General features: G+C 41.2%; 3 protein-coding genes across 4 annotated transcripts; 1 reads left to right on the top strand and 2 right to left on the bottom strand.

The window, feature by feature from the left end:
- Positions 1 to 6,988: 6,988 nt before the first annotated feature.
- snap47 (synaptosome associated protein 47) lies at positions 6,989 to 14,988 on the bottom strand. Of its 2 annotated transcripts, none has more exons than XM_030751391.1 (5): positions 14,889 to 14,988; positions 13,650 to 14,174; positions 12,992 to 13,503; positions 12,577 to 12,701; positions 6,989 to 8,804 (listed from the first exon to the last, which is right to left on the bottom strand). In XM_030751391.1, exons 2-5 carry the CDS (start codon positions 14,144 to 14,146, stop codon positions 8,658 to 8,660), a joined length of 1,281 nt encoding a protein of 426 aa, XP_030607251.1. In that variant the 5' UTR covers positions 14,147 to 14,174; positions 14,889 to 14,988; the 3' UTR covers positions 6,989 to 8,657. The 2 variants fall into 2 exon arrangements, with proteins under 2 accessions (XP_030607251.1, XP_030607250.1); XM_030751390.1 differs by lacking the exon at positions 14,889 to 14,988 and adding an exon at positions 14,308 to 14,705.
- On the top strand, positions 14,558 to 21,234 carry jmjd4 (jumonji domain containing 4). The gene is made up of 6 exons (XM_030751389.1): positions 14,558 to 15,253; positions 15,348 to 15,513; positions 15,599 to 15,724; positions 15,821 to 16,088; positions 20,634 to 20,780; positions 20,866 to 21,234. Exons 1-6 carry the CDS (start codon positions 15,001 to 15,003, stop codon positions 21,199 to 21,201), a joined length of 1,296 nt encoding a protein of 431 aa, XP_030607249.1. The 5' UTR covers positions 14,558 to 15,000; the 3' UTR covers positions 21,202 to 21,234.
- On the bottom strand, positions 20,372 to 26,541 carry iba57 (iron-sulfur cluster assembly factor IBA57). Its single transcript, XM_030751392.1, has 3 exons — positions 26,059 to 26,541; positions 22,217 to 22,560; positions 20,372 to 22,103 (listed from the first exon to the last, which is right to left on the bottom strand). The coding sequence occupies exons 1-3, from the start codon at positions 26,415 to 26,417 to the stop codon at positions 21,712 to 21,714; spliced, it is 1,095 nt and encodes a 364-aa protein (XP_030607252.1). The 5' UTR covers positions 26,418 to 26,541; the 3' UTR covers positions 20,372 to 21,711.
- Between the last annotated feature and the right edge of the window lie 662 nt (positions 26,542 to 27,203).

A 27,203-nucleotide genomic window follows, 5' to 3' on the forward strand; every position in this document is an offset into this window, starting at 1 on the left:
GACCTAAAATTATTGTGCAGCCATTCCTCTTTTTTAATGAGAATGCCATACAGTTACAGTACATTTAAGCATATGAGTTCATGTTTAATGTCTAGGCTTTAACATTGGAACTCTTTGTAAGCATCTTCATTTTAGGATTTGCATAATTTCAAACTAGCAGACACCTAAACAATACACACAAAAAGACTAATAGAGGAAACATCGTGTTGACCACCAACAAATGCTGCTCAGTAATCGCATTTTCAGATGCAGAAAGAAGCTTAATAAAATAAAGCAGTGACCTTCATAGTTTTAACAGAAAGTTGGCAAGTATTGTTCAAGCTGTTAGAACACAGACAGGAAACTCTGGCTTCCAACTTGAGGTGGACTGACAGCAAATATGAAAAATGGTAGATGACCAAAGTGTATCAGTGTTGACAGCAGTAGTAGAGAATATAGCACAAACAGGATTTCCTTCTCAAAACCACCCTGAAGCAACAAAACTGGAATGTTAACTGGTAGTAGCAGACAATATGCCTTTTTCTTAAGTGTATGTTGAGTATAAGTAGCAGTACCAGTTCAGAAATACTTTATACTTAGTGTATCAAAGATGCTGACATGTACCACTAAGATCAAAATAGATAGTTGTACCACCAGTGTCATCTTCTATACCTTGAAACATTTAATGCCTGCTGGCATTAAATATATTTGCATTTATTTTCAATTCAAGTATCTTATGGTGAATTAATGGTCAAATAGGTGGTTTGTGGTCACGATTAATGACAAATCATGCTGCACTAGGAGCCTGAAAAGCTCGCAACCAATGTGCAACTGTATTGTTCCAGACAATTCTGCACTTCAGATCCAGTCTGGAATTGTTTTTTTGGATAAAGCTGGGCTCTTTCTCAGAAGAAAAGAATGCAAATATTCAATGTTTCTGACTTTCAAAACATTGGTCTACCACAGGTGCAAGTTTTCCATACCAATTAGCAAGTGCTCCACCCACAAATTTTCCGTCAAAATAAACTGGGAACACATAAAAATTGCACATTAAAATGGGAGTGATTGTCTTTGATATTCAATGCCTTAATTGAAACCAGGCAGCTAAATTACAGAGCTCTGTTTTGACGGCTTCATGGTTTCCATCAGTAAAAAGGGGATTCCTGAGTGATATCCTGAGGAACACTAGATTTCCTTTTAGAGGAAAACCAAACAGGGTAACACATCATTGTTTTGCACTGGCTTCATGGTCAACTGGCATTATAGTTTTTCGTAACCTGTAATAGACACTGGGTCAAAGGTTCATGCTTCTTCTGTCTGCCAGTCACACATTTTGTGCATAAGTTTAGTATCCACTTCACATATGGCAGGGCTGGGTAAACATCTGGTAATCTTTGTTTCAGCTTCTCAATAGCTCACCAGACTATGGTCTCGCTGTGTGTACTTAATCTTCTCCAATTACATAGTTGCTGGCTGCTCCCTTGAGGTTACGTGGACAAACCGTTTGGGATTGCGGAAGGAGTTTCCACAAAATAGGTGTTGTCCAAGAATTCCTACACTTATGGAAATAAACCCACAAAAAGAGAGCATGTTATAGAGATTGAGAAACGTTACGAGCCTGAAATTTGGTTGATTCAAACAGGACTCCCCCTCCCCTCATTGGTAGCTTTCCTTTTGCAAATTCTGGTGAAATTGAAGAATTTATGAGGAAAATTCTTTCAACAGACATTCAAGTAAAAACATACAGCAAATTAAATCTGTCTCTTTCTAGTTGCAGTATGTTGAAGGATATGTATTTGTTCTTGAATCATAACAGAAGTTTTACTTTATTTCTAAATTAAATGCATTCTCAGACCAAAGATGATTGCAATTATTCTTTCCATTGCGGTTGCATTGATTCCATAAATCACAAACCCTGGATGGTATTAGGCTGGCGGCTTCCTTTAGGGATTTTCAAAACAAAACGTGACATTATTCCAGTCTCAACTTAACGGTCCCCACACCCATTACAGACCCAGTGTATTGTCCTGGCACAGATTAGTCAAACATCCTTTGTGCCATGTGTTGATGTAAAGCTATCTGCGTTCACAAACTGCTGCATATGGACAGTAACTTCATAGGCCCCTCTGACATGGCTGTTTTTACCATGCTGGCTGAAAGCCAGACCAGGCTGTCAGCCCAGGCTCCTTTTCCCAAGTTCCACCCAGACGCTGCATGCGCCGTCATCCTGCTGAAATGTAAACCCCAGATTCAGCTGTGTTTGTTATGGTTGCGCAGGCCATCAGTGAACACACAACGCTGTCACAACGTACCTTTAACAGCAGGGCAATATTTCAACAACAATCTATTTGGTCAGCTGCAATTACATCACTAGGTGGTCAAACACATAAGTTAGCTGGAATGATAATTAGGATTATTACATGGGTAGTCTTAGAAAGGGTCTTACATGAAGTTCTTATTTTCTAACGCACCTCGACATTTAATGCAGAGCTTTAAGTCAAGTGCTTTTAAGTATGTTTTCACAGTACCTGAACTTGACCCCACTGGACCGTGTTCACAAGAGCACCATCATCTTTGTGTTTGCCATGGAGGCTCTATTTAAATGCATGCCTCCTATAACCTGTTGGCTCTTTTAATCATCCAAATACAGTATAAACAGTAGTTTAGCCTGAACACCAGTGTCGTCCTTGAGATCATTGGCCTGCTGCACTAATAGCTATTTACTTTGCAGAGAAAATGAGTAACCAAGAAAGTCTATTTTTATCCTGAAATGACCCTAGAGTCAGATCCACCGAGGTGACGGGTGACACATCCGTGACTTTAATCAAACCACCGGGCCTGCAGGCTGCACGCTAGTGCAACAACCTTCACGTGATTAAGGGTTTTTTCCTGTCCTCTTATCGGTTCATGGGACCCAAAGTCACTATAGCATAGCAAATTCCAAGAGAAACTAATGTTGAAATATAAATCCATAGTATGTCTGCAACTAGCTGGGGGTCTGTGCAGTGTGGCATTCGTTGGGTGGGTAATTTATCGTGGGAGCTAAGTGTTTCCATTTGCAGTAAGAGCCACTAAAAACAGTCTCACTGAAGATTTCTGGGGGGCCTGCTTGTAAAAGTTCTGATGCGGTGTAAGCTGGCTTATGGCCTGACAACCTGTTTGGGGAGCTGTATAGATGGACTTTTAATGAATACATAATCCAGTCATCACAAAAAGGAGCCCTCAAACTTGCCAAAGCTGCAGTTCTGGATTGTTGTGTTTTCATTCACCTCAAACAGAAAAGTGGAATGTATTTATAGATTTGGTTTCCCAACAAAAATAAACAAGAGATTTTTATTTCCATTACTATTGCTATTAATATCACTATTACTATTTTTATGAAAAAACACATGAACAAATGTAATACTGATTTTAATTAATGAAAAAAAAAATACAACCATGGGCAGGAGGAAATGGATAAAATAATGGAGTGTTTGGTTAACATCTATCAAGATGAGTATTTTGGAAGCATTTATAAGCCCATTTCATATCCCTAGCTGACTGTCTCCCTAACACATACACACACACAATACCCCATTAAATATAATAATATTTTTTATATTTAATGAAATCTTTGCGCTGTGATGGACTGGTGACCCGGCCAGGACCTGCTTCTCACCCTTTGGTAGCTGGTATAGGCTCCAGCACCCCTGTGACTCTGAACCTGCTAAGGAAATGGACGGATCAATGGATATAAACCCACCATCAGCAACTCACTCCTGCCCTCTACTGATTCCTATAAATACACATTAAGGATAATTTTGCTAGGATAATATTTTCCTTTGTCACCATATTAGACCCTGTATTAGTGAGTGAAGGTCAGAATTCAATCCTACATCAGGAAAGATCTGACCCATGAAAAATCTTGCATAGAACAGTACATCCATTTTCTTACAGTTATAGATTGCACCCTATATAAGACTTAGTTTTTTCCTGAGCCATTCCATGTACTTGGATGTATATCACTATAAGTAATGTTATGCAAGTTAACAAGTTATACAGCATTCATCTACAAGAAATGTGAGCATCTCTGCATATTTCAGGTAGAGTGCAATGTGGGGTTTCACCTGGAGTTGATCTGAGGCTGATACTACTGTAAATGACCACAGCCAAGTTTAGCTTGGCAGGCTAACTGTAAACTCTGTTGTGCAGAAATGTGAAAGGTTGGTAAATCAAAAGCCAGAAAACCAAAGTACCAAGGAAAGCATAATGGTGTGCAACAGCATATGATATCATCATGCAGCTCAGCATCTGGGAAAGTCCCGCATAACCAAAGCACATTTATGGTTTGACTACACTGAAAGAAAGATCAGTATTCAAACAATAGATTTACAAACAATGTGTATTTACAAAGGATTGAAGATTAAATGTAAATCTATAGGTTAATTCATCCCTGTATAAAATGTCCACATCTGACTTAAACAGAAGAGACAATGTTATCAAATGCTCACTGACAAACAAGATGTTGGGTGTCATATCACTTTCTGTTTGAGACTGCATACACACCCCCTAGTTGGACTCAAGCACCTTCCCTACAGGAATGTTTTCTCCCAGTTCTAACATTAACCAACAGGCTCTATTTCCTGAAACCAGAAACTCCCTCAGCAAAAGGAAACCCAGCAACACCTGCACTAGTAAGAGGCTGTCCAGGACGTGAGTCAAAAATCAGGCCATTAGACTCAGACATGGTCTAATAGTGCAGTGGAAGTGAAATTTCTCTAATATTTTATTTATGTATACTAGATGTGCTCCACATCAACAATTGCTCATGAATTTATTTGTGTAATACTAAAACACATCTATATTAATGCACATCAATTTAAAACTATAATTGTTGCATCATTTACACATTGCCAAGCAACAAAGAAAATGGAGCAAAGTGCTTAAACTTTACCATAAATATAAAACACTGAAGAGCTGGACTTTTTTTTTTTCCTAGGATGATGAATCCACCCTTTTTTCTCTTGCAGTCACATGACTCCAGATTTTGGAGTGCAGTGCAACCGACTTGTGCCCTTGTAGCCCACAAACTTTAGCTGCTTTTTTTCCCTGCAGGAGTTGATTGATTGGCCATCAGTGGAGACACGCTCCTTGAATGAGAGCGCTCACCACAGAACTATCAAGTAAATAGACTTGGAAGTCAAGGCCAGCAAAATCCCTTGTGTCTCCATACCATCCATTGGGAAGGCAAAGCCGGATCTCGTGTATCTGTGGTTAGACGAGACCGCCACCACTTCCTCGTATTGCAAGGCTGCCTGAAAACCACGCCAGCGTGTGTTCTATTTCCCCTAACCTTTTTTAAGGCTTGGAATTCACATAACCATGTGGTATGCTTCTGGAGTTTGGGACTTCCAAAACTCTGTTTATCACTGAAATCAACAAAAAAATGACCCACAGTGAAAACATTCTCACTTATGCAGAAGAAAGTATAAAATCGCACTGAGGCATTCCTTTTCTTGTTTTGAGTGTCACATCTTTCATGGTGAGCTGTGTTTAATAGAAGTGATAAGTTCATGCTGCCGGTCCTTCAAACCTCCTTATATAAGACTTCTTCCTGATTCATAAATAATTAATTACTCAGCCACTTGCCAAATCAAATCTTGTCTCCTGTTGACATGAAGTAGTCCCCCCCCACCCCTTTCTGGTGAAAGCAGTCCAGTAGTGGTGATCAAGCTGATGCCAACAGGATGTTATAACATTAGAGGGTATAAAGTGAGCCACTTCCTCACAACAGCATGTACAGCAGTCAGAACCATAAAGAACATCCGTCTCTAGTTTGCATGTGTCTGTTGCAGTTTGTCACATGGGATCTGACTATGAGGGGCGTTTCCTGATGACTTTTTGTTAAGACCTAGAGCCTGGTTAAAACTTATTTCACTGGCCCTATTTCATTCCTTCAAATAATAAAGCTATTTTTTTCTCAGCAAATAAATTCTGTTGTTTATGTTTATTATTTCCTTTCTGGACACTATGTTTATGAATATTTTTTTAACGAGGTAAAAATTCTCAAATGAGAAATATATTTAGTTCATGTGTATTATGGAGAAAAAACAAACAAACAAAAAACACAAAACCGCACAGTAAACATTCAGAGATGATACCGCCTGCTTGCGGTTTCCCATCCTAAGTAGGCTACAATGTGACATTTTAGATATAAAACTAAACTAAAAATAGAGGCATACATTGATACACTGGGAAATTAGATATGATAAACATGCCAGAGGAGTGGCCTCTTTAGCATTTTTTTTTAAATCACAGTTTTGGTCTCCAACAATTCCTAAAGGAAAAATCTGACTTATTTGCTGTTTGGTGCTTGGCAGGTAGAAGACTGTGGTTTCACCAGAATCACTTTGCTATAAACAGTCACAGCTGAGTGAGCGTTAGGGTCTCCTCGCTCGTTGGTGGATAATAGCAATACCAGTCATGGATTGGCCTCCCCGGAGCCCAGACTTCAACATAATAAAAGCAGCGTGGGATCATCTTGACAGAGAACAAAAGCGAGCCAACATCCAAAGAAGAGCTTTGAATTTCCTTCAAGAAGCCTGGAGAACTATTCCTGAAGACTACTTAAAGAAATGCCTCAGAGAGTTCAGGCTGTGTTGAAGAAAAAAGATGGTTATACCAAATATTGACTTTCAATCTCATTAGTCTTGTATAAACTCTGTTTTTTGCCTTATATACTGTACTTTCATGCATGTTTGCACATTTCAATAAATCGCTACCACTATTTCCATTTTTCCTAGTAAGATATAAAGAAATGAAGGCTAATAAGTTGCTTCTGAAAGTCACCCAACACTATTGACAAGAACACCCACCCAACCAAAACAAAAAGCTAAAAGACACTAACACGGCTGCAGAGGGAGACAGCAGTGTGTGAGCTCATCCTTCAAGTGAACACCTGCGATAAACACACTGAGACACTGGTTATGGCAACTTTAAACAATAAACAAATGACTAAACATACTACCTGTTTAACTTATTTCAGTTTTATTTACATTATATGCTTTCCAGACCTAGAATGGTGATGACTTTCTAGGTAATGAAAGGAATTCATTCAATGCTTGCAATGGTAGAATAGTGCAGATGGTTTTCCCTTATATTTAGAGCTAGCAGTTTAGTTTTATCAATGTCAAGATAATTATCATAGGAAAAGTATACACTGAGAATATTTTTAAACTAGGCACATATATTTAAATTGACCTAGTGTCTAATTACACATTCACAGCGATAACAGACTGCTATAACATTACAGAATTACATTGCATGTATCATTTACAGATAATACAGGTTTAGAACAGTATTGAGGCATATACAGTATATGTGGATCTGAAGTCCATTCTGTTTAAAAACCGAGAGTGGGAGTGTTTTCTGTTTTAAGCTCACAGAACTTGTTGCACATTTACCGTTTTCAGTCATATATTGATAATAATGGAACATTTTCAGTCAATGTGATACAAAGCAGTATTATTGGGCATGCAACACTAAGCCACAGGGAAACTGTGTCTAAAAGGGATAAGTGATACACAGGACCTGAGAAAGACAGAGATGGTTACAGAAGGAAATAATGGCAGTTGATTATCAGAGACCCAAATATTACTGTGATCACACTGATCAGATCTGTCAGTTTTCATTCGATAGAAAACTTTTATTAACAGAATGAAATATGGTTTAGCTCTTATATTACACTGAAGGAAACAACATGCAGCTTGTTTTAAATTGGTTACTGCAGAATAAATGTACAGGATATTCTCTCTTCATTTCTGGATGTCCATTTTGTTCTGCACTGCAGATGTGGAGGGTGTAAACTGCTGCCTGTCTCACCTGCAAACATGAAATTGTCTGCTTATTTTTCACCTGCCAACTTCACTGGGAACGCACGACATGCACTGCGGAATTCCCGCCAGCTCCCGCTCACGTGACGTGACCAATCAGGATGAATCACTGGGGCACTAACGTGGGCGAGTTCTATCATTGGCTTCCCACCACAAATTTTAAATGAGTTCAATTGGCTGAGCAAAGCCATCCGGCCCACAGCCAGGTGCTGAACCTAGTGAGGGCTACATTATTTTTTCTGCCCATTAGAATTATATACTAACACCTATTTCTCAAAGTACCTCCTTTCAAAATGTTGTGTAGCTGACAATATTAAAGCCAAACGCAAAGGTCAGAATAGAAGCCACAGCAGGTAGACGTGCATTCAGGGGAAGAGCATTTATCTTGCCCCACAAAGCTGGCCCATTAAATGTTTTGATTGTTTCCAATAGAAAAATAAAAGAGGGACAATTTAGATTTGATGCAACAAAATTTAGAAAAAAAAGTTTACGTTTTCTCATGTGGAAATGTGACAGAAATGTGTGCGCCTGCATGTCATTTAATTTCACTAAAAGAAAGAAGTGCTCTTATTTAATGCTATAATTACTAAAGTGCAAATTTCAGGGATTTATTGTTTGAAGTGGCCATTGCTGTACTTCCCATGAATTAGTGGCCAACAAATGCAAGTAAAATTACTTTTGAGGCTTCACACAAGTCCTTGCTGATGTGCGTTTTTCAGGATTCTCAAACTGCGTGTGGACAGTGAGGAGGTGTACAGTATATTTCTCAGGACACTGAGGCCGCGTGCGTCTCTTTAACCATCAGCACTAAAGCAGTCTTTTCATGCGACAGGTGTGCTTCTCTATGTGCATGGTGGCCCGGTCCGTGGAGCTCGTCAGGACATCCAGAGCTTCATCCTGGCGTTCCAGCTCTGTCTCTGCCTCCAGGGCAAGGTTCTTTAGCTGCATGAGCATCTGCCCATATACACAGACACACAGCATAATTAAAAAGATACAACTTTTTTAAGGAACTTATAAACTGATCCTAATTTAACATGTATGAATAAGAAACAAGGCACATTAAAATGTCATGACAGTGGTGATTAACTTGAGGGTGGACCCCATATGGAGGCGCACAGAGATGGGCCAGTGGCTTAGGAGTTAAATGTGTTAAAAAGGATTGCTTTTAATTGTGTGCAGATCAGAAAGCAACAATGGAAATCACCACAATAATAGCAGTTATTCATTTTGCAGATGAATCTCGATGATACACTGACAAAAAAGTCTTGGCTTGCTTCTCGGGACCAGTGATGTCATACTGTTTGTCTTCTACATTCAGTGAATTGAAGGCATATCACAACTACATGTCCAGGGCCCAGCAACTGTGTCCGTCCTAGTCGATGGAAAAGTTTTAATATCCTGTAATGTGCCAAGCAAAGCCTAATAAACACTCACCTCAAACCCTACCACTATGGTTACTTAACTAGTATTATTTTATGCTGCACATGATGTCTTACACACAAACTCACACCCCACTGACATTATGTCAGCGTTCACTGGCTGGTTTATGTGGACATTTCAGCTGAGCACAGAAACAGCTAGAGTTAGCAGTTTGGAAAACAGATAGTGTGTCAATACACATGAAGGAACAACTGTATTCATTCACTCAGGTCTGTGACTTCACAATTTAAACTGAGATGACATGACTGAATCACACCTCACAGTTAACATTCACAAGACCTTCAGTGTGTCATAGAAAAACATTAAAAATGAATGCTTCAAGCCACCGTTTATACAATGGCTAGGCGACTTCAGTCATGTAGAAACTCTTCAAATTAAACATTTAGGCTAGAGCTAAAAGAAAAAAAAAAAAAAAAATCAAATGTTTTGTGCATTAGTGGGGTAACTTTGCGACTGAGCATTAGCAGCACACTTCAAATTCTTACTGTGTATTTTTAGCAAGTGGGAATTTCCAACCACAAACAATAATAACATACAAATGCTGACACCAAAAAGACTATCTGGCACAGCACTTAGGGCAGGACATGAAACTGAGTACAAGTTATCAGTACAAGTTGGCCCACAGTGATTCTAATCTTGACATGGATTACAGTAAGAGCAGGGTGTGTACAAAAGCATACCATTAAGTCAAAACTGGCACGCTTTGAAATGTAACCCATTATCAGCTGTAGAAAACATGCCATTAAAAACACAATAGACTAACCAGTGATTGGCCTAGTGCTGTTATTGCTATAGTGTGCCTGTTTCTTTTTGATTTTAATATCCATCTATTCAGTACAGTGTGTGTGTGTGTGTGTGTCTAGGAGGGGGGCAGTCTATTGTAGGGCTGCCTCTGAGAGACAACCATCCATGCTCACATGCAGAGCTGTGGTTAGCACTGTTACCTCACAGCAAGAAGGTTCTGGGTTCTAATCTGCTGGTCAGCTGGGGCCGTTCTGTGTGGAGGCAATTGTAGTTGGGATATGGCGATATGGTAACTAAAACTGTATTGAATTGGAGTTGCAGGTTTCTCTGTTTTTATGGGTTCTTGCCAGGTACTCCAGCTTCCTCCCACAGTCATGCAAGACATGGATATTAAGTTAAGTGGATTAAAAACAAACAATATATTATTTATGAACTGTGTAAAGAAGGAGCTAAAGAGGACCAAGACCAGAAAAGCAACCGGCCTGGATGGGGACTGGACAGATGAACTCTGTGGGGTGGTCATGCACATGTTTAGTCTGGAAAAGGTCCCTGTCCTGTGGAAGACTTCCTTGTGGTTAAAATGCCAAAGACTGTGCACCCCAGGAAGCCTAACCATTTCAGACCTGTGGTCTTAACTTCCCACCTGATGAAGACCCTGGAGAGGATCATCCTCAGCCACCTCTGACCTCTGGTGAGCATGCTGCCGGACCCCCTGCAGTTTGCTTACCATCCTGGTACTGGGGTGGATGATGCAGTCATTTACCTCCTGCACAGATTACTGTAACACCTGGAGAGTACTGGAAGCACTGTGAGGGTTGTGGTTTTTTTTTTTTGTTTTGTTTTTTTAACTTTTCCAGTGCTTTCTATACAATTCAACCAGCACTGCTGAAAGAGAAGCTGGAAAGAGCAGGAGTCGACCGTCACATTACTGCATGGACAATCGATTACCTCAGCAACAGACCACAGTACGTGAGGCCTCAGGATTGTGTGTCTGAGATGCTGGTATGCAGCACGGGGAGCCTCAGGAGATGGTGCTCTCTCCCTTCCTCTTTACCCTCTACACATTTAACTTTAGATATAATACCGCTGTCACCTCCAGACGTTCTCTGATGATAGAGCCATTGCTGTATGTGGATGATGGTCGGGAGTATAGAACAGTCATCACTGACTTCCTCATCTGGACATCTGAACACAACATTCTGCACATCAACACCAGTAAGATGAAGGAGATGGTGGTTGACTTCTGGAGAAAACCAAAATCCATTGCACCGGTGAACATCCGTAGTTTGGACATTGAGGTGGTGGACACAGACAAATTCCTGGGTGTTCACCTTAACAGGAAACTGGACTGGTCAAATATCACTCAAGCTCCGTACAAGAAGGGCCAAAGTTGGCTCCATCTGCTGGGCAGGCTGAGGTCTTTTGTGGGTGTACAAGACATTACTGAAGACCTTTTATGGCACGGTGATGACCTCTGCAATCTTTTAGGTAATTGTCTGCTGGGGAGGTGGCAGCACTCAACCAACTGAGGGCCAGCTCTGTCCTGGCCAGTCCTCTAGACTCCATAGAGGAGGTGGGTGAGAGGGGGAAATTAGCCAAGCTAATGTCCATTATGGACAAGACCTCTCACCCCCTGCATGAGACTGGAGGCCCTGAGCAGGTCTTTCAGCAGTAGGCTGTTAAAGCCATTGTGTAGGACAGAGTTCTATCGTAGGTCCTTCATCCCAACAGCAGCCAGACTGCACAATATGCACACATGATAAATACCTTGCTTTTGCTTTTTAGAAGTGGGGAGGGTAAAGACTTTGTATTTATGTGTTTTATATGTAAAAGAAAATGCTAATCCATCTTTTTTCTACTCCAAATTTCAGCACTGCCACACTTATATTATTCACTGTATTTGCTTTGTTTCTTCTCAGATGTTCATGTGAATATTATTTTTGCTGCTCCTGTCAAATGATCTTCACAACACATAGAGCCACGCAGACTGCAGTCATTCGCTTCAATCCTGTAACTTTCTAAAAGTTTTACATGATAAATCTTAGTCTAAGCAACCCGCAACAGTGATTCACACACATATTTAAAAAAAAAAAAAAAAACTTGTCCGAATCGCAGGTCTGAATTTGCGTCACTGTGTAGGTCTTGCCACCACAGACCGTGTCTGTAACGGCTTCAGCGCTGTGAGGTTCTGAATGGAAAGACATTGTACGTTCCGACCAAATAACTGACCATGTTTCTTTTCCTCTCTTAAAACCAGGATGGACGTTGGTTTGTGGTCTCACCAAATAACATTTTAAACATACAGGATATAAAATAAAAAAAAAAATCATTATGGTGAATTGTGGTTTGGACTGGAAATATCAAAATATATGTTGCTGAAACTCTAGGATTATTTACGATAACAACTAACCCTATTTAAATCAGTCTGTTGCCTGTGGCACACTGGCTTTTCATTTGCATTACTTGTCTTGCAAATACAAATATGACAAATTTTAAGGCCACAGTAGCATAGTCATAAATTTGGGAATCCAGCTTTTCTCACCTGTTTGAGTTCCTGGGCCTCAGCCTGACTGACAGATGGCTGGAGGACATGCACCTGCAACTGGGACAGCTCTCCTGCCGGGACCTCCAGTGGGAGCTCTGTCTCTTGGCACGTCTGCAGCAAACCTGACTCCATGGGTGGAGATGGTGAAAAAGTGCAGAGTGCATATGTTGTTTATGAGGAAACCAGACAGTAAACTCAGAGTACAGCAACTGAGGCAATCAGGGTGAAGTGACTCATCGAAATACATTTCTGTCAAGGAGACACCAATAACCATGATGAAATGTTTTTACATGTGGCTGCACACTTATAAATACACAGAGGTGGAAACGCAGACCTTTACTGCCACTTAGTGGTCACATCTATACTAGGCATGGAAACCACTGTGGAATAAGGGTGTAAATATGTTCCTTACCTTCAGTACAGCTTTTCCCTTCTGTGTCACATGGAGATGAAACTGGAGTTGTCTTAAAAGCTGTGTATTCGCTTGTGAACTCGATCTTCTTTTTGTACTGCATCTCTAACAGAGACAAAGCCTCTGGCATCTTGGCAGACAGGAGCCTGTAACATATATCTGGTTTCCCAATGAAACGTTGTCTGACAGTAATCTCATAGGGGCTGTGCACCCTGATTTCGTCAATTTCATTTCGCTCAAATCTGTGAAGAAGCTGGCAGTTTGTGTTTCGCACCTCCAGTGAGGACACTAGCACCAACAAACATCCAGGCTTCAAGTCCGAGTCTCCACCTTTGGACACCACTGCTGGGATGCTTGCAATCACCTTATTTCTACTGGACCCCCTGGCTGCTGAAGCAGCAGCAGCAGCAGCTGCAGCTCTTGCAGCATCCTCAGCCTTGGCCTCCTGCTGGGTCTTCCAGGGGAGCTTACCAAAAGGCCACCAGGAAGGAGACTCCAGTTCTGACAGAAGTCTGCAAGACAGTGTATCCAGGGACAGTAAGAACTTAAGTTAGTCATAAATTAGGCCTATTTTATTTTTAGCTACTAGTTAAAAACATAGGCATGCATTATGAACAAGACTAAAACTCCATAACTAAAAAGATCTTAAGACAGTTACTTGTCAGCCACGCCCAAGTCAGAGTCAATCTTCTCCAGACCCTGCATCATATTGTCAAACTGCTCTCCCTGATGGCTGAGGACTCTGCCAGTGTCCTCCAGTCTTTTCTGGGCCCCTGCCACCAGGCTGATCAGCTCTCTTCCCTTAGAGGGCTGAGACTCAGCCCGCTGGGCCTCTGAGCTGGGTGAAAGAAGTCGTTCTCTCCAGAAATGCTCTAACACATTATAAACCACCACCCTGTTGGGCTTAAGGGAACCAAACCAGTGTTTCACGTTGCCTTCTTCAAGCACTGTGAGAGTGCTGAAGATGAAACTAGATGACTCCATCTTGATCTCCACGATCCTCGAGAGACGGAAGCTGGCAAGACTCTCCTTGCTCTGGTTGGAGACGAACCGTACCGTGGTTCTAGTGAGAGACAGGGTTCCGTTTTCCCACCGTTTCTCACTATTGATGTAATAGGAGCCCGGCCAGCTGTGGATGGGAACGTCCCGGCTCATTATGATGGAAGGAGATACACAGATTCACCTGGCAGGAGGACAAATACGCGTCAGTTTTACAAAAATTCAATATACACACAAGTACTGCTGAAGGTTTAAGCTACAATTACATCATAAGCACGTTGTACTGAGTGATCTGCGTGTCGTGATGGTGAACATACTTTCTTCTGAGTGTAATCCTGGCAGCAAGATGAGCTCAGTCGAGGCGTTCACACTGGCAGCTTCAGCTCTCTATCCAGCTGACCGGATTACGCGTGCGTCATTATAATGCTACAACCCTTTTAACGTGTTTTATATCCTCTTGGTGCAATTAAACGCGTCCCACACCACATTAATCGTCAACACCGGGCTGGACATTACGTTTACTCGTAGACCTCTGAGAAAGTGTATTGTTTGTTGCGGAAGTGACGTCACACGCGAGCACGGCTGTATTTACTGTCCGACTTGGGGTGGAAAAAAAATCTGCTGTCAAAAAAAAAAAGCAGCATCACGAAAATGTGATTGTAACGTGAAGTAATTATAGTGGCGGCGATTTCGGCGCTTCCAACCGTTACGAAAAACCTAACGTTAATAGTCGTGGCAAATATATAAGCAGCAGCGGTTTTATATGCGCGTCGTTCAGGAGTAAGAACATGCGCTTGTGTGTGGCGGCTTGTCAAATTGGAAGATTGCGTTCTTTTGCTTAGTGTCATTTTCTAGCTTAAGCAGGTTTCAGATGTGACAGAAACGTGAGGATACGTACGCGGTGTAATGGCGAAATAATCTTCCTGCCAGCTTTTCCTCACAGTTCTCCTGCTGTCCAAACCCTGACAGCTGAGCTTGCTAAATTGCTAGCCGAGGGCTTGTTTATCATCATGGATAGGGAGGCGTACCGTAACTGCAGCAGCCTGGTCAAAATACCAAGGCAGTCATATGAACAGTTTTGGTCTTCACATTTTGTAGATTACATCGACAAAGAGCTTAGCTATTCCAAGTTTTTTAAGAAATATCTGCTCCCCAATCACCCATGTATGTTTTCAAGGAGGTTCACAGAGGAGTGGAAGTGTAGAAAACAGTGGCTGACTGAGGATGGAAAACCTAATTTCCAGAATTTGCTGCAAGAGTTTGGTAAACAAAACAAAACATTCATTGTTGTGCAAAGGCTGCAAATGTCGGTTAAGATCATCTATAATCTTAATAACCGTCACTGTTTCAATCACAGATGAGACTCCTGTCCCTGTTGCAAACTGCAATGCAAAGGAGTACAATGCCAACCCCAAACAAGTTATGCCTTTCAAAGAATTTATACACTACTGGAAGGAGTACATCCAGAATGGACACTCATCACCCAAAGGATGCCTCTATCTTAAAGACTGGCACATGTCAAGGTATCACAGTAATATTAATTCAAAGAAGAATATTTACACCATCATGTGAAAACTGTCTAACTGTCCTCTGTAAATTTCTCCACAGGGACTTTCCTGAACATAATGTTTACACCACACCAGTGTTCTTTACTTCTGACTGGCTCAATGAATACTGGGACACACTCGAAGTGGATGACTACCGGTTTGTCTACATGGGACCTAAAGGGTCATGGTACGAAAACATAAAAAAACAACAACATAATGTTGGCAAAACTAAGTTTATATAAAACATTTTATGATCCAGTCTGATGCACTTTCTTGTCACCAGGACCCCGTTCCACGCTGATGTGTTCCGTTCTTACAGCTGGTCTGCAAACATCTGTGGCAGGAAGAAGTGGCTTCTTTATCCTCCAGGTCAGGAGGAGTTTTTACGAGACACTCACGGCAACCTCCCTTATGATGTTACGTCAGCTGAACTTCGAGACAGAGGCCTTTTTCCACACTTTGAAGAAGCCTGCCAACCCCTTGAAATCATTCAGGAGGCAGGGGAAATCATTTTTGTGCCTAGTGGATGGCATCATCAAGTTTATAACCTGGTAAGAGCTGTAGAGGCAATTATATCTGCTGTAAGCTGTTGAACTAGAACAAAACTTATTATAAATGACAAGTTATGTTTCTTACTATGTGAGGTGTTCTTTTAGCTTGCCTGATGGTGAACACTCACAAGCCACGTTGTTAAGTACACCTATTCAACTCTTTAATACAATATCTTTTCAGCCAATCATGTGGCAGCAACAATGCATTTACATATATACAAGATCAAGACGAACTGCTAAAGTTCAAACTGAGCATCAGAATGGGGAAGAAAGGTGATTTAAGTGACTCTGAACACAGCATGCCATTGGTGTCAGACAGGCTGGTCTGAGTATTTCAGAAAGTCCTGATCCACTGGGATTTTCCTGCACAACCATTTCTAGGGTTTACAGAGAATGGTCAAAACAAGAGAAGATATTCAGTGAGTGGCAGTTCTCTGGGTAAAAATGCCTTGTTGATACCAGAGGTCAGAGGAGCATGGCCAGACTCTTTAGTGTTGATAGAAAGGCAAAAATAACTCAAATAACTACTCGTTACAGTCAAGGTATGCAGAAGAGCATCTCTGAATGTGTCTGTGTAGATTCTCAGTCATCCAGGTCATAGTAGTCTCTGGAGCTTGAAAAAGGCGACTGGACTTCTTTTTGTTTCTTGAAGACGTTTCACCTCTCATCCGAAAGGCTTCTTCAGTTCTCAACCAAATGGTGGAGAGACCCAGGTATTTAAACCCCTGTGGGCGTAGTCCCCTGGAGGTGGTTATGACCCTCTATTGATCATGTGCGTGAACACATGTGCCCAGGTGTGAAGGGGGCGTGGGTCATATTTAATCAGTGGTTTCAGTTGAAACCAATTTAGGACTCCGCTCCATTGTTTCCTGTGGCCTATTGAGGTCACTGGAACAAAGGTGTGAATGGGGGTTGAGACGTCTGGGAAGGGAGATCAGGACAGCATTTTATGCGGGGGAAAGTTGGTGACGTAATCCACCTCCTCTGTTCAATGATGGTTGTTCACAGTGGACATAGATGTCTTCTTTCACTCCTCTTTCAAACCATCTGTTTTCCCTGTCCAAAATGTGAACATTGGCATCCTCAAAAGAGTGCCCTTTTTCCTTCAGATGCAGATGTACTGCTGAATCTTGTCCTGTCGAGGTGGCTCTTCTATGTTGTGCCATTCGTTTGTGAAGAGGCTGTTTGGTTTCTCCAATGTAGAGGTTCGAGCACTCTTCACTGCACTGAACAGCATACACTACATCGCTGATCTTGTGTTTGGCGGGTTTGTCCTTGGGATGAACCAGTTTTTGCCTTAGGGTGTGACTTGGTTTGAAGTATACTGAGATGTCATGCTTGGAGAAAATTCTTCTGAGTTTCTCTGACAAGCCTGACACATATGGGATGACAATGTTGTTCCTCTTGTCCTTCCTATTCTCTGTAGTTTGTGTTTGGCCTTCATTCCTGTGCATCTTAGCTGATTTGATGAAGGCCCAGTTGGGGTAACCGCATGTTTTGAGGGCTTTCTTAATGTGTGTGTGTTCCTTATGCTTCCCTTCTGCTTTAGAGGGAACACTTTCCGCACAGTGTTGTAGGGTCCTGATCACCCCAAGTTTGTGTTCCAGAGGGTGGTGGGAGTCAAAGAGGAGATACTGGTCTGTGTGTGTGGGCTTCAATGTTGAGGCTTCCATCTTCCTCGATAAGCACCGCACAGTCCAGGAATGGTAACTTGTTATCTCTGGTGTCCTTCCTGGTAAAACGTATGTATTTATCCACTGAGTTGATGTGACGAGTGAAGGCTTCTACTTCTTGGGTTTTGATTTTGACCCAGGTGTCATCTACATATCTGTACCAGTGGCTAGGTGCCATCCCTTTGAAAGAACCAAGAGCTTTACTTTCCACTTCCTCCATGTAAAGGTTGGCTACAATGGGAGACACTGGGGAGCCCATGGCACATCCATGCTTCTGTCTGTAGAATCCATCATTGTATTTAAAATATGCTGTGGTAAGGCAGAGGTCTAAAAGTGCACAAATCTGATCTGGGGTGAAGCTGGTTCTGTTCAGTAAGGAATCGTCTTCCTGTAGTCGTCTTCTGACGGTCTCCACTGCCTCAGTTGTGGGTATGCAAGTGAAAAGTGAAACCACATCAAAGGACACCATGGTTTCATCTGGATCCAGTACAAGATTCTGGACCTTGTTAGTAAAATCTGTAGAGATTTCAATGTGGTGGGGTGTGATGCCAACAAGCGGTGATAAGATGGGGGCAAGGTGTTTGGAAATGTTGTAGGTGACCGAGTTTATACTGCTAATAATGGGTCGAAGTGGGACTCCTTCTTTGTGGATCTTTGGGAGTCCATAAATGCATGGAGTGGCTTCTCCAGGGTACAGGCGGTAGTAAGTGGGGCGGTCAGTGGCTTTTTCCTTTTCAAGTTGTTGCAGGCAGCACCACCGTGCACCTCCCCTTGTCGGCTGGCAGTATGGTGATGTTTTGATCCTTGCTTAGGGCTGTGATGGCCTTCTTCTCCTGAATGGTGAGGTTGGATGGAGGAAGTCTTGCACTGGAGAGAGTGGCTGAAACTTTCATCCTGATCTGTTCTGCTTCAGGATGTGGGTCTCTCCACCATTTGGTTGAGAACTGAAGAAGCCTTTCGGATGAGAGGTGAAACGTCTTCAAGAAACAAAAAGAAGTCCAGTCGCCTTTTTCAAGCTCCAGAGACAGCATCTCTGAATGTTGAACCTTGAAGCAGATGGGCTACAGCAGCAGAAGACCACACCAGGTGTCACTCCTGTCAGCTAAGAATAGGAAATTGAGGCTACAGTTCACACAGGCTCACCAGAATTGGATCGTAGAAGGTTGGAAAAATGTTGCCTGGTCTGATGAGTCTCGATTTTCTGCAGAGATATTCAGATGGTATGGTCAGAAAAGTATGGATCTATCCTGCCTTGTATCAACGATTCAGGGTGGTGGTGGTGGTGGTGGTATAATGGTGTGGTGGATGTTTTCTTGGCACACTTTGGGCCACTTCTTACCAATTAAGCATTGTTTAAATGCCACAGCCTACCTGACCATGTCCATCCCTTTAGGACCACAGTGTACCCATTTTCTGATGGCTGTTTCTATCAGAATATTTCAAAAAGTCCAAATCATCTCAAACTGGTTTATTAAACATGACAGTGAGTTCACTGTACTCAAATGGCCTCTATAGTCACAGATGTCAGCCCAATAGAGCATCTTTGGGTTGTGGTGTCTTTGCATCATGGATGTGCAGCTGACAAATCTGCATCAACTGTGTGATGCTGTCATGTCAATATGGACCAAATTTTATGAAGAATGTATGCAGCACCTTGTGGAATCTATGCCATGAAGAATTAATGCAGTTCTAAAGTCAGAAGCCATCCAACCCGGTACCAGCAACATTTACCTATAAAGTGGCCAGTGAATGTAAAGCTGCTACTATATGGATTTCAGTGGCATTAAGTAATAAAACACCAAAGACTTCAACCCGGTACTTGCAAAATATAACTTATTCAATTCAATCGAGTTTAATTTATTATATTATATAGTGCCATATCACAAGAACAGTAACCTAAAGGTATTTTATATTGTAAGGTAAAGACCCGAGAATAATAAAGAGGAAAACTCAACAATCAGATGCCTCCCATTTAACTTTTAAATACCTTAGGAACCACAGGAAAGCCAGCAGTCTGAGAGAGAAGTGGGAGAAATCTGCTCTCTCTTTCTAGTCCCTGTTAGTACTCTAGCTGCAGCATTTTGGATCAGCTTAACTTGATGTTAATGAATTACAATAATTGAGCCTAGAAGTAGTTTTTCAGCATCAGACAGGATGTTTGGTGGCTGGTGTGTCTGTGTTTCCCATGTGGCCAACCAAAGCATTAAATTATTGATAAATTAGCACTGATTGATACCATCATTGTTCTAAGACCTAGCTGTGGAGCTTCAAGGCTAGGGTTGGATAATAATGAGATTTTTATTAAGAGTGTAGCTGGGTATGATTTTCGCTCTGTATCTGAACCCAGTGTAGAAAGAGTACAGAACAAGGGCTGGCCTGCAACTCAGGTGGCCAGGTGTCTTATGAGTTTGATGCTATTGCTTTGTAATGTGCAACTATCAGGAAAACGTTCCAAGATTGAAGAAAGTAAGTGCTAAGCTTGGAAGCCTACAGATCTAATGGACTGGGTTATTTGTAACCAGTTCTTAATACCTATTCCGATTTAAGACACCAAGAGCCTTAAGAGTTTTTTAAAAATCAGGTTTAAAACAAAATTATTTGGTCATTTGAATAAGAGAAGGTTTACATTTTATTTCTTTGCTTAGAATTATACACATATTTATAGACACACACTTTGCCTTTCTACTCATTCTCCAGTACAGCAGTTCTGGAATATCTCCAGTGAACATAGTTTTTACAAGTTTAACCCTTGTGTATATTTTTTGTTAGAAATATGGCTTTTTGCAGGAAATAGCATTATAGTTATTCTAAGTTGTATAAAACTGTGCTTTATTTATCACGTGTAACACACTAAAATACTGTTCTTCTACAGGAGGACACCATCTCTATAAATCATAACTGGCTCAATGGCTGCAACATTGACATAATGTGGCAGTTCCTTCAGACTGAGTTGTCATCTGTCCAGAAAGAGATAGATGAGTGGAGAAACACGATGGACTCATGGCATCAGCACTGCCAGGTACCGTGCAAAAGACTTTTCAGTCATGTGACCTTCTGCTCTGAATATACAGAATATAATGATTGATGGGTGTGTTTCCTTGTAGGTCATTATGAAGGCTTGCTCTGGTATTGATTATGGGGAGTTTGCCTCGTTTTTGAAAATCATTGCTGACAACAGAATGGCATTCCTTAATGCTTGCTCCTCTGGGGATTCCTCCGATTACTCGCGCCATCTCTCAGAGATCCTCACCACGCTGGGACCTTACCATGCTGCCTTTGACCTACAAAGAGTAGCTCATATAATTGAATGCCTCCTGTGCAACGAAGACTTTAAGCGACTCGATCATTCGGCATTGACTCTGCAGCCGGAAACCATGTTACAGCAAATTCGAGACACCATACAGTCCACAAGAGGGCAGCATCTCCTTTATCAGGAATAATGTATTCAGTGTATCACCATTGTCATAGCCTGGAAATAGCTTGAATGAAAAGTGCCAATTTGCAACAGTGCAAATAAAAAAAAAAAAGAGGATAAATCTGTCACTACATCTTTGGATTGAGATGAGCTGCGATCTCAAATGTTGCTTGTGATTGTCTGGCATTTGTTTTTGCACTGACAGATTAAATACATATAAAACATTCTAATGAGTTTCTTTTTTTTTTGGCTCTTTATTGAATAACCAAAATCATATCATGGTTTTTGTGTCCTTTATGAATAGAGCTGTGATACATCTATGAAATGGGGTAGTTCAGTGATAAATAATACTTTTAAGGAAACCACTCTAAAGCAGGATTTATTGCAAACAAAAATGGCACCCAAACACAGAACAGTGCCACACAGCTATGAAGCAATGACAGTGTAACATACTGTACTTCGGGGTTCTGTCTGTGAGTAGTCTGTCAGATGTGATGCACGTCACATTTTAGGGAGCTTTAAAACATCATTCCGTTCAGTTACATTTCACATCTTCAGGCCACCAGCCTGGCACAGAGGCTTCAAGTGTCACTGTGGTGTCATCAGAAGATCTGAGTGTCAACACCTCTTTGGCATGTGCCATGCGGATCAGACTTAGACCCAGCTCTCCTGTCCCTGCTCTGTGTTTCCCAGCTGGCTTGCCTGACTGGGTTAGCAGTGTGGCTCCATCCTCGAGGTGTTCCACTGGAGATGACAAGCGTACTGGCATCAGGCGTTTCCGAATCACCCCGGTGTGATGGGTCCTGGCTGTGAGTTCCTGCCCAATGTAACAGCCCTTGCTAAAGCTGATACCCTGCATGTAGACGAGATTTGACTCTAGTGGAAATGCAACCCCAGGAGGAAGGTCTTTCACTCCCTCAGGCAGTCCTAGACAACAAAAACAACACACAAGGACACAAACAAACATTGTCATAACATTTCAAAGTGCAAATACATGCTTCTCAGAATCACTTTTTTTCTTTCTTTTCCTTAAGTCATACCTATGGAATAGCGATGTCTGTGATACTCCTCAGTGTCTCCTTTCTTACATGATGCAATGATTTTCAAAGGGTCAACATCACTCTGCAGCACCAATCTCCAGCCCATTTGCTGAGTTCTTGGATCAGCCTCCCATACCAGAGCTTTGTCAGGGGAAGAAAGCCCAGGCTGACTGAACTCTTGACCTAGCTTGTCTTGCTGAGACAGCACAGCCCACACAGAGAGCTCTGAACAAGGGCTGATGTTGACCTTTCTGCGGATCTTGTATACTTTCAAGTGTTTCAAGATGGAGTCCTTAACTGTGCTATCACACTCCAGGAAAACACCTCCTTCTGCTTCTTTTAATCTGAAAGCAAATAGAGCTGGATGACTGACTCGCAAGAAGGCAAAACAACATAAACACACACACACACACATGTTTTCACTTATTTTGTCTGGCTGGGTGACGTTTGGTGGAGCTATGATCTGCAGCATCTGTGGTCACCCAATATGTCCTGTGACATATGAGACAACTTAGAAGAAATTACAAGAAGTTCTGGCTCTGTGGAAGCAAAATATTAAGAAATGAAAAGTGCCTCAAGAATTTTGCACAGTACAAGCAAACTTTCCTGCTAAAATGAACAGTTCAGATATCTACAAAAATATGCTTCCATTGGACAAATTCATTGTTACAAGTAATGTGTACTGGACTTTTCATTTTGGATATCCTTTATTTCCTTCAAAAGAATTCTTACTGGTTTCAGATATCCACAATTCAGTTACTCTCATTTTAATATTAGCTATTCAAAAAAAAAAAAAATCACACACCCATGATTTTTTTTTTTGTAAAAATGTCATTTAGATATCCACATCTAGAACTCAACTGTGGATATCTACCACTGAGCCACCTCAGGTCCCACAACTACTCAGGTTTGCACCACATACATACTGAAGAGAGATCTGCCAATCAGAATGCTCCAAAATCCAACAAGTGAAAACAGCTGCCAGGTGCGCAGCCTAAGTGCAGGCACTCTGTGGCCAAATCTCTCTTAAATTTGCCTTGGCACACCTGTCAAACAACTGATTGTAAATCAAAAACTCTTGCTCCTATCAAAATAATTTTTGAACTGCTCTAGACAGTGGTGTAATTTTTATTTTCCTGGCTTCAAAAATCTGGTCATGAGAGCAATTTATCCACGGGTTTCTGGAAGAGCACACGTAGGCTGCCATGACAGACTGCTACTTCCGCTGTTCGGTTTTATACTTCCGGTTACCCAAAGTTACAGCCAGAGTTAATGACAAAATTCGGTTACTTTGTGCTGTAACAGGCGGCTTTATTAGTTGGAACATGAGCTCGGCTTCAACTTGTGCTGTTGTCGGTTGTCACTACATCAGTCTGTACATTTTTTCAAATTATTTTATTCTGTAAATTTGTTCTTTTTCCCCCAAATTATACTACTCAGTTGCACATCCTATTACTGTATTTTCTCCTTATGTTTTAAGTTTTCCTTTAATGTACAGCCTCTTTTTTTTTTACGTTATTTTATTTATAGTGTGACACTACAGCATACAGCCTGCACAAAGCTTAAACAATGCGTGCCCTCATGTAGACACGTAGCAGTTAGCAAGATGACAGCTGCGTGTCTCCCCGATCACAGCCTTCGGCCAGTCCAGTGTTTCTGTTTCAGTGATCTGAACACTCTGATATCCAGATAATTGATATACCTTCCACAGAATAGCTGCAGCATCACTACATGATTTCCCTAATCCGCGATACAGGAACAGCTGACTGTCTCCACCGCTCCACTTTCCCTTTGCATGACCCATGCTAAGGGATGCTTAGCTTGGCTGATGCTCTGGCTCGGCTCTACAGCTGCTTTAAGGAAAACAGCGTTGCCTTGTTTGTTAAGCATTACTTTATTGATTTTATTGCTTTGAAGGTAATCTGGTGCTCTTATAATTACGCGATTTCCCCGCCATCAACACCTTCGGAAAAAACAAGGTAACTGATAATGTGGATGTAGCTGACTTCAGGCCATAATTTCATGTCATTTACACAAGTAATGGGTGAGGCACTGTTACCTCGCTGCTTTTTAAAACATCCTTGCAATGTCTCCACCTCCAATGTGGTACCATTTAGGCCAGGTAAAAGAAACTGCAGTGTTAAAATGTTAAACTGAACAGCAAGTGTGTAAGCCCGCAACCGTGAACAACAGCGCAAACGGAAGTAAACAACCGGTTTCCGCTATGAATTATGGGTAGAGGGGCGGAGTCAGGAATACTGTGGATAAAAGGGTCTCTTTTCTGAATTGGAGAAAATCACCTCCCTAAAATTACTATGGAGGTTAATGGAGGACTTGGAAGGTACTCCCTCTACTTGAACCCTCACAGTTTAAAAAGTGTACATTTGTCAGGGTTGAGAGACACGTTGTTTGAAAGTAGAGAAGCGGCTCTACATTTTGATGGTAAAATGATGGCTGTAGCATGAACCCTGTGGACACAACGGCAGTTGAAAATAAATTTTCTGGATGAAAGGTTTGTAGTCTCCCACTCCACTAATTAGGCTCCCACTCTAGCAACGCAATACACACCCATTATAAATTTTGAAAAGGGTGAAAAAGTACATCATACTTAAACTGGAATTGACAAAAAACTATTAAAGATATTGAAAAGAAAAATAAACCATAAATAGTTTATTGTCTTGGCTTCGTTTTAAAGTTTGAATGGTGTCTGTAGGTGAAAGTATGTGGAAGTAGATGGAGCTCAAAGACGAGGAAGTTGAAAGAGGATCTGAAACCTCTCCCCATTCAAATGATGGGAAAAAATGATTAGATAATCCTTAATAATTTAATAATGCTAATAGTTTTCAATGTGAGAAATACAAGCAGTCATCTCCTGAAGGAGAGGAATCTAATGGTGTTTGAATTTCTGGTGTTGAACGGTGTGGGAATTTTTGGATGCCAAAAAACATACGGAACAGAAAGAAAGAAAGAAAAAGAAAGAAAGAAAGAAAGAAAGAGTACAACAACAATACTGTGAATGCTTTGCAAACATTCACAGTAACTAGATTCAGGTACAGAAATGCAGTTCACTCTAGAGGTGCACAACTAAAAGAACATTGATCATTTGTCAGTCAAATACACTAAAAATATATGAGATTGAAAAAATTCACAGAACGTTTTACAGTTTACAAATGTTACTGTTCTGTCATTAAACTGAACGGGGTTCTTATAAATAACTTAAAGAGCTGTCATTACAATGTTGCAATTATAAAATAAGGGATTTTACCTGCTGGTTAACATGTTTGACAACTATAAACAGAAGGTAAGTATCAGAGCAATTACATTGTGAATTTAGATGCATTAGAGTATAGATGGCAAATCTTTTATACAGAATTAAAAAAAAAAAAGTTCTCCAGTGGTTTCTACTTCAGAGATATTCATTTTTTTAAATTTATCATCACTGTTGTTATCACTTTAATCGTATTTGTTTTCCTTTAGGTTTTTATTCTGTTATTGTGATTATCAATTTCACCTGCTTTAACTTTTATTTAAATCTGAATTTTGTTGTTATGAACCCCCCTAACTCTAAAAGTGGAAAATAGAGAAGAGCTGTGTTCATGTTGAATTTCTAGGCTTATTCAATAATGAATTGGCCTCCTGAGCGGTTTGTCTAACTCCCTGACAGATCTCTGGTTCCTTGTGGGGTTAAAAATGCACATAAGCTCATGTAGGCCAGTATGACGCCCCAGATAAAACGCCTTTACGCGAGTAGGCGAAGCAGTCACACCCTCTTGTTATCTCGATAACGCGTTTACTAAAAGCACCTATAAGCATCTGAACAGTGCAATAAAGTTTGCGCTTACCTGTACAACAGGATGTCATATAGTGTTCTTCCCTGTACACTGAGCATGTGTGCGTACATAGCTCTGTGTCCAGGCTCATCCAGCAGCGCCATGTCATTGGTTATAATACCCTGAAGAAACGGGCTTGTGTCTTGCCCCTGAATTTTAAACAGGCTCCTATGCGAAAGGTAATAGCACACAAATTGTCCCGGGACATTTTTAGGGTTGCCTGTGTCCTGGCTGTACCTCCTGACACGGATCTCAGCTGGAGCTGAGACACCCGAGAGAAGCGTTGAGCACAACCCGCCGGGTTTTCTGGCGCAAACACCGAGGCCGGAGGGGGACGCCAGCGCTCCCCTGGCAAAGCTCAGAAGCCCCATGATAGTGACACAGGAGTGTATTGAGTCGTAAAATGAGTGTCTGTTCCACTAAAAACAACAGTGGACGGCTACATAACCAAGGACATCACAGCTTACTTCTACGCAAAGAGCTCCATTTTGAAGTCCCACAATGCATTGCTCGATAATATTGGAACACGTGTGTGTGTCAGAGAGCGATGTTTGTGTCCAGAAATGTGGTCTTTGCAGTCTTCTTCTCGTGAGGTGTTCTTCGGCTTGTTGCGAGAATAAAAACCCCCAACCCTTTATTACTATATGAGTCTAAACCTTAAAAAGAATATGCAGAGGATGAGCACAAATGGGAGCTGAACTATGTAAGTAAATTTTATTTATAGAGCACATTTAGAACCAAAGTACTTTACAATAATATAAAACAAATAAGTTTCTAAAGATTGAGGCTACACACATTCACAGTGTTTACATAAAATTGCAATTATTTTATGTAAATATTGAAAATTACAAATATCTGTTCCACCCCCCCCCCCCCCCCCCCTTTTTTTTTCTTCTTTGTTTTTTCCCTCCTATTAAGATATTTCCTGTTCATTTTCGCTGAATGGCCTTTGTTGTTGCCATTAGGTTTGTTTACAGTTCTTCTCAATTACTTTTGTGCAATTCTCCCACAGAAAAGGCATTCTTACTACTCTCAATAAGAGATGGCAAAAGTACAGGCAATCTTTACTTAAGTACAAGGACAAATACCTGTGTTAAAAAATACTCTGGTAAAAGTTGAAGTACTGGCTCAACTTCTTAAGTAAAAGGGAAAAAGCT

The sequence above is a fragment of the Archocentrus centrarchus genome, chromosome 17 (assembly GCF_007364275.1).
Source record: "Archocentrus centrarchus isolate MPI-CPG fArcCen1 chromosome 17, fArcCen1, whole genome shotgun sequence".
NCBI classification, from domain to species: Eukaryota; Metazoa; Chordata; class Actinopteri; order Cichliformes; family Cichlidae; genus Archocentrus; species Archocentrus centrarchus.

Bases quoted from the DNA above. Each gene is read 5' to 3' on its own strand.
- iba57 (XM_030751392.1), bottom strand. From the start codon at position 26,417: ATGGGGCTTCTGAGCTTTGCCAGGGGAGCGCTGGCGTCCCCCTCCGGC. The intron at 22,561-26,058 runs GTAAGCGCAAAC...ATTTGCTTTCAG, and splicing joins TATGACATCCTGTTGTACAG to ATTAAAAGAAGCAGAAGGAG. The intron at 22,104-22,216 runs GTATGACTTAAG...TTTGTTGTCTAG, and splicing joins CAGACATCGCTATTCCATAG to GACTGCCTGAGGGAGTGAAA.
- snap47 (XM_030751391.1), bottom strand. From the start codon at position 14,146: ATGAGCCGGGACGTTCCCATCCACAGCTGGCCGGGCTCCTATTACATC. The intron at 13,504-13,649 runs GTAACTGTCTTA...ACTGTCTTGCAG, and splicing joins GACTTGGGCGTGGCTGACAA to ACTTCTGTCAGAACTGGAGT. The intron at 8,805-12,576 runs GTGAGAAAAGCT...GTATATGGGCAG, and splicing joins AGGCCCAGGAACTCAAACAG to ATGCTCATGCAGCTAAAGAA.
- jmjd4 (XM_030751389.1), top strand. From the start codon at position 15,001: ATGGATAGGGAGGCGTACCGTAACTGCAGCAGCCTGGTCAAAATACCA. The intron at 15,254-15,347 runs GTAAACAAAACA...TTTCAATCACAG, and splicing joins GAATTTGCTGCAAGAGTTTG to ATGAGACTCCTGTCCCTGTT. The intron at 16,089-20,633 runs GTAAGAGCTGTA...GTTCTTCTACAG, and splicing joins ATCATCAAGTTTATAACCTG to GAGGACACCATCTCTATAAA.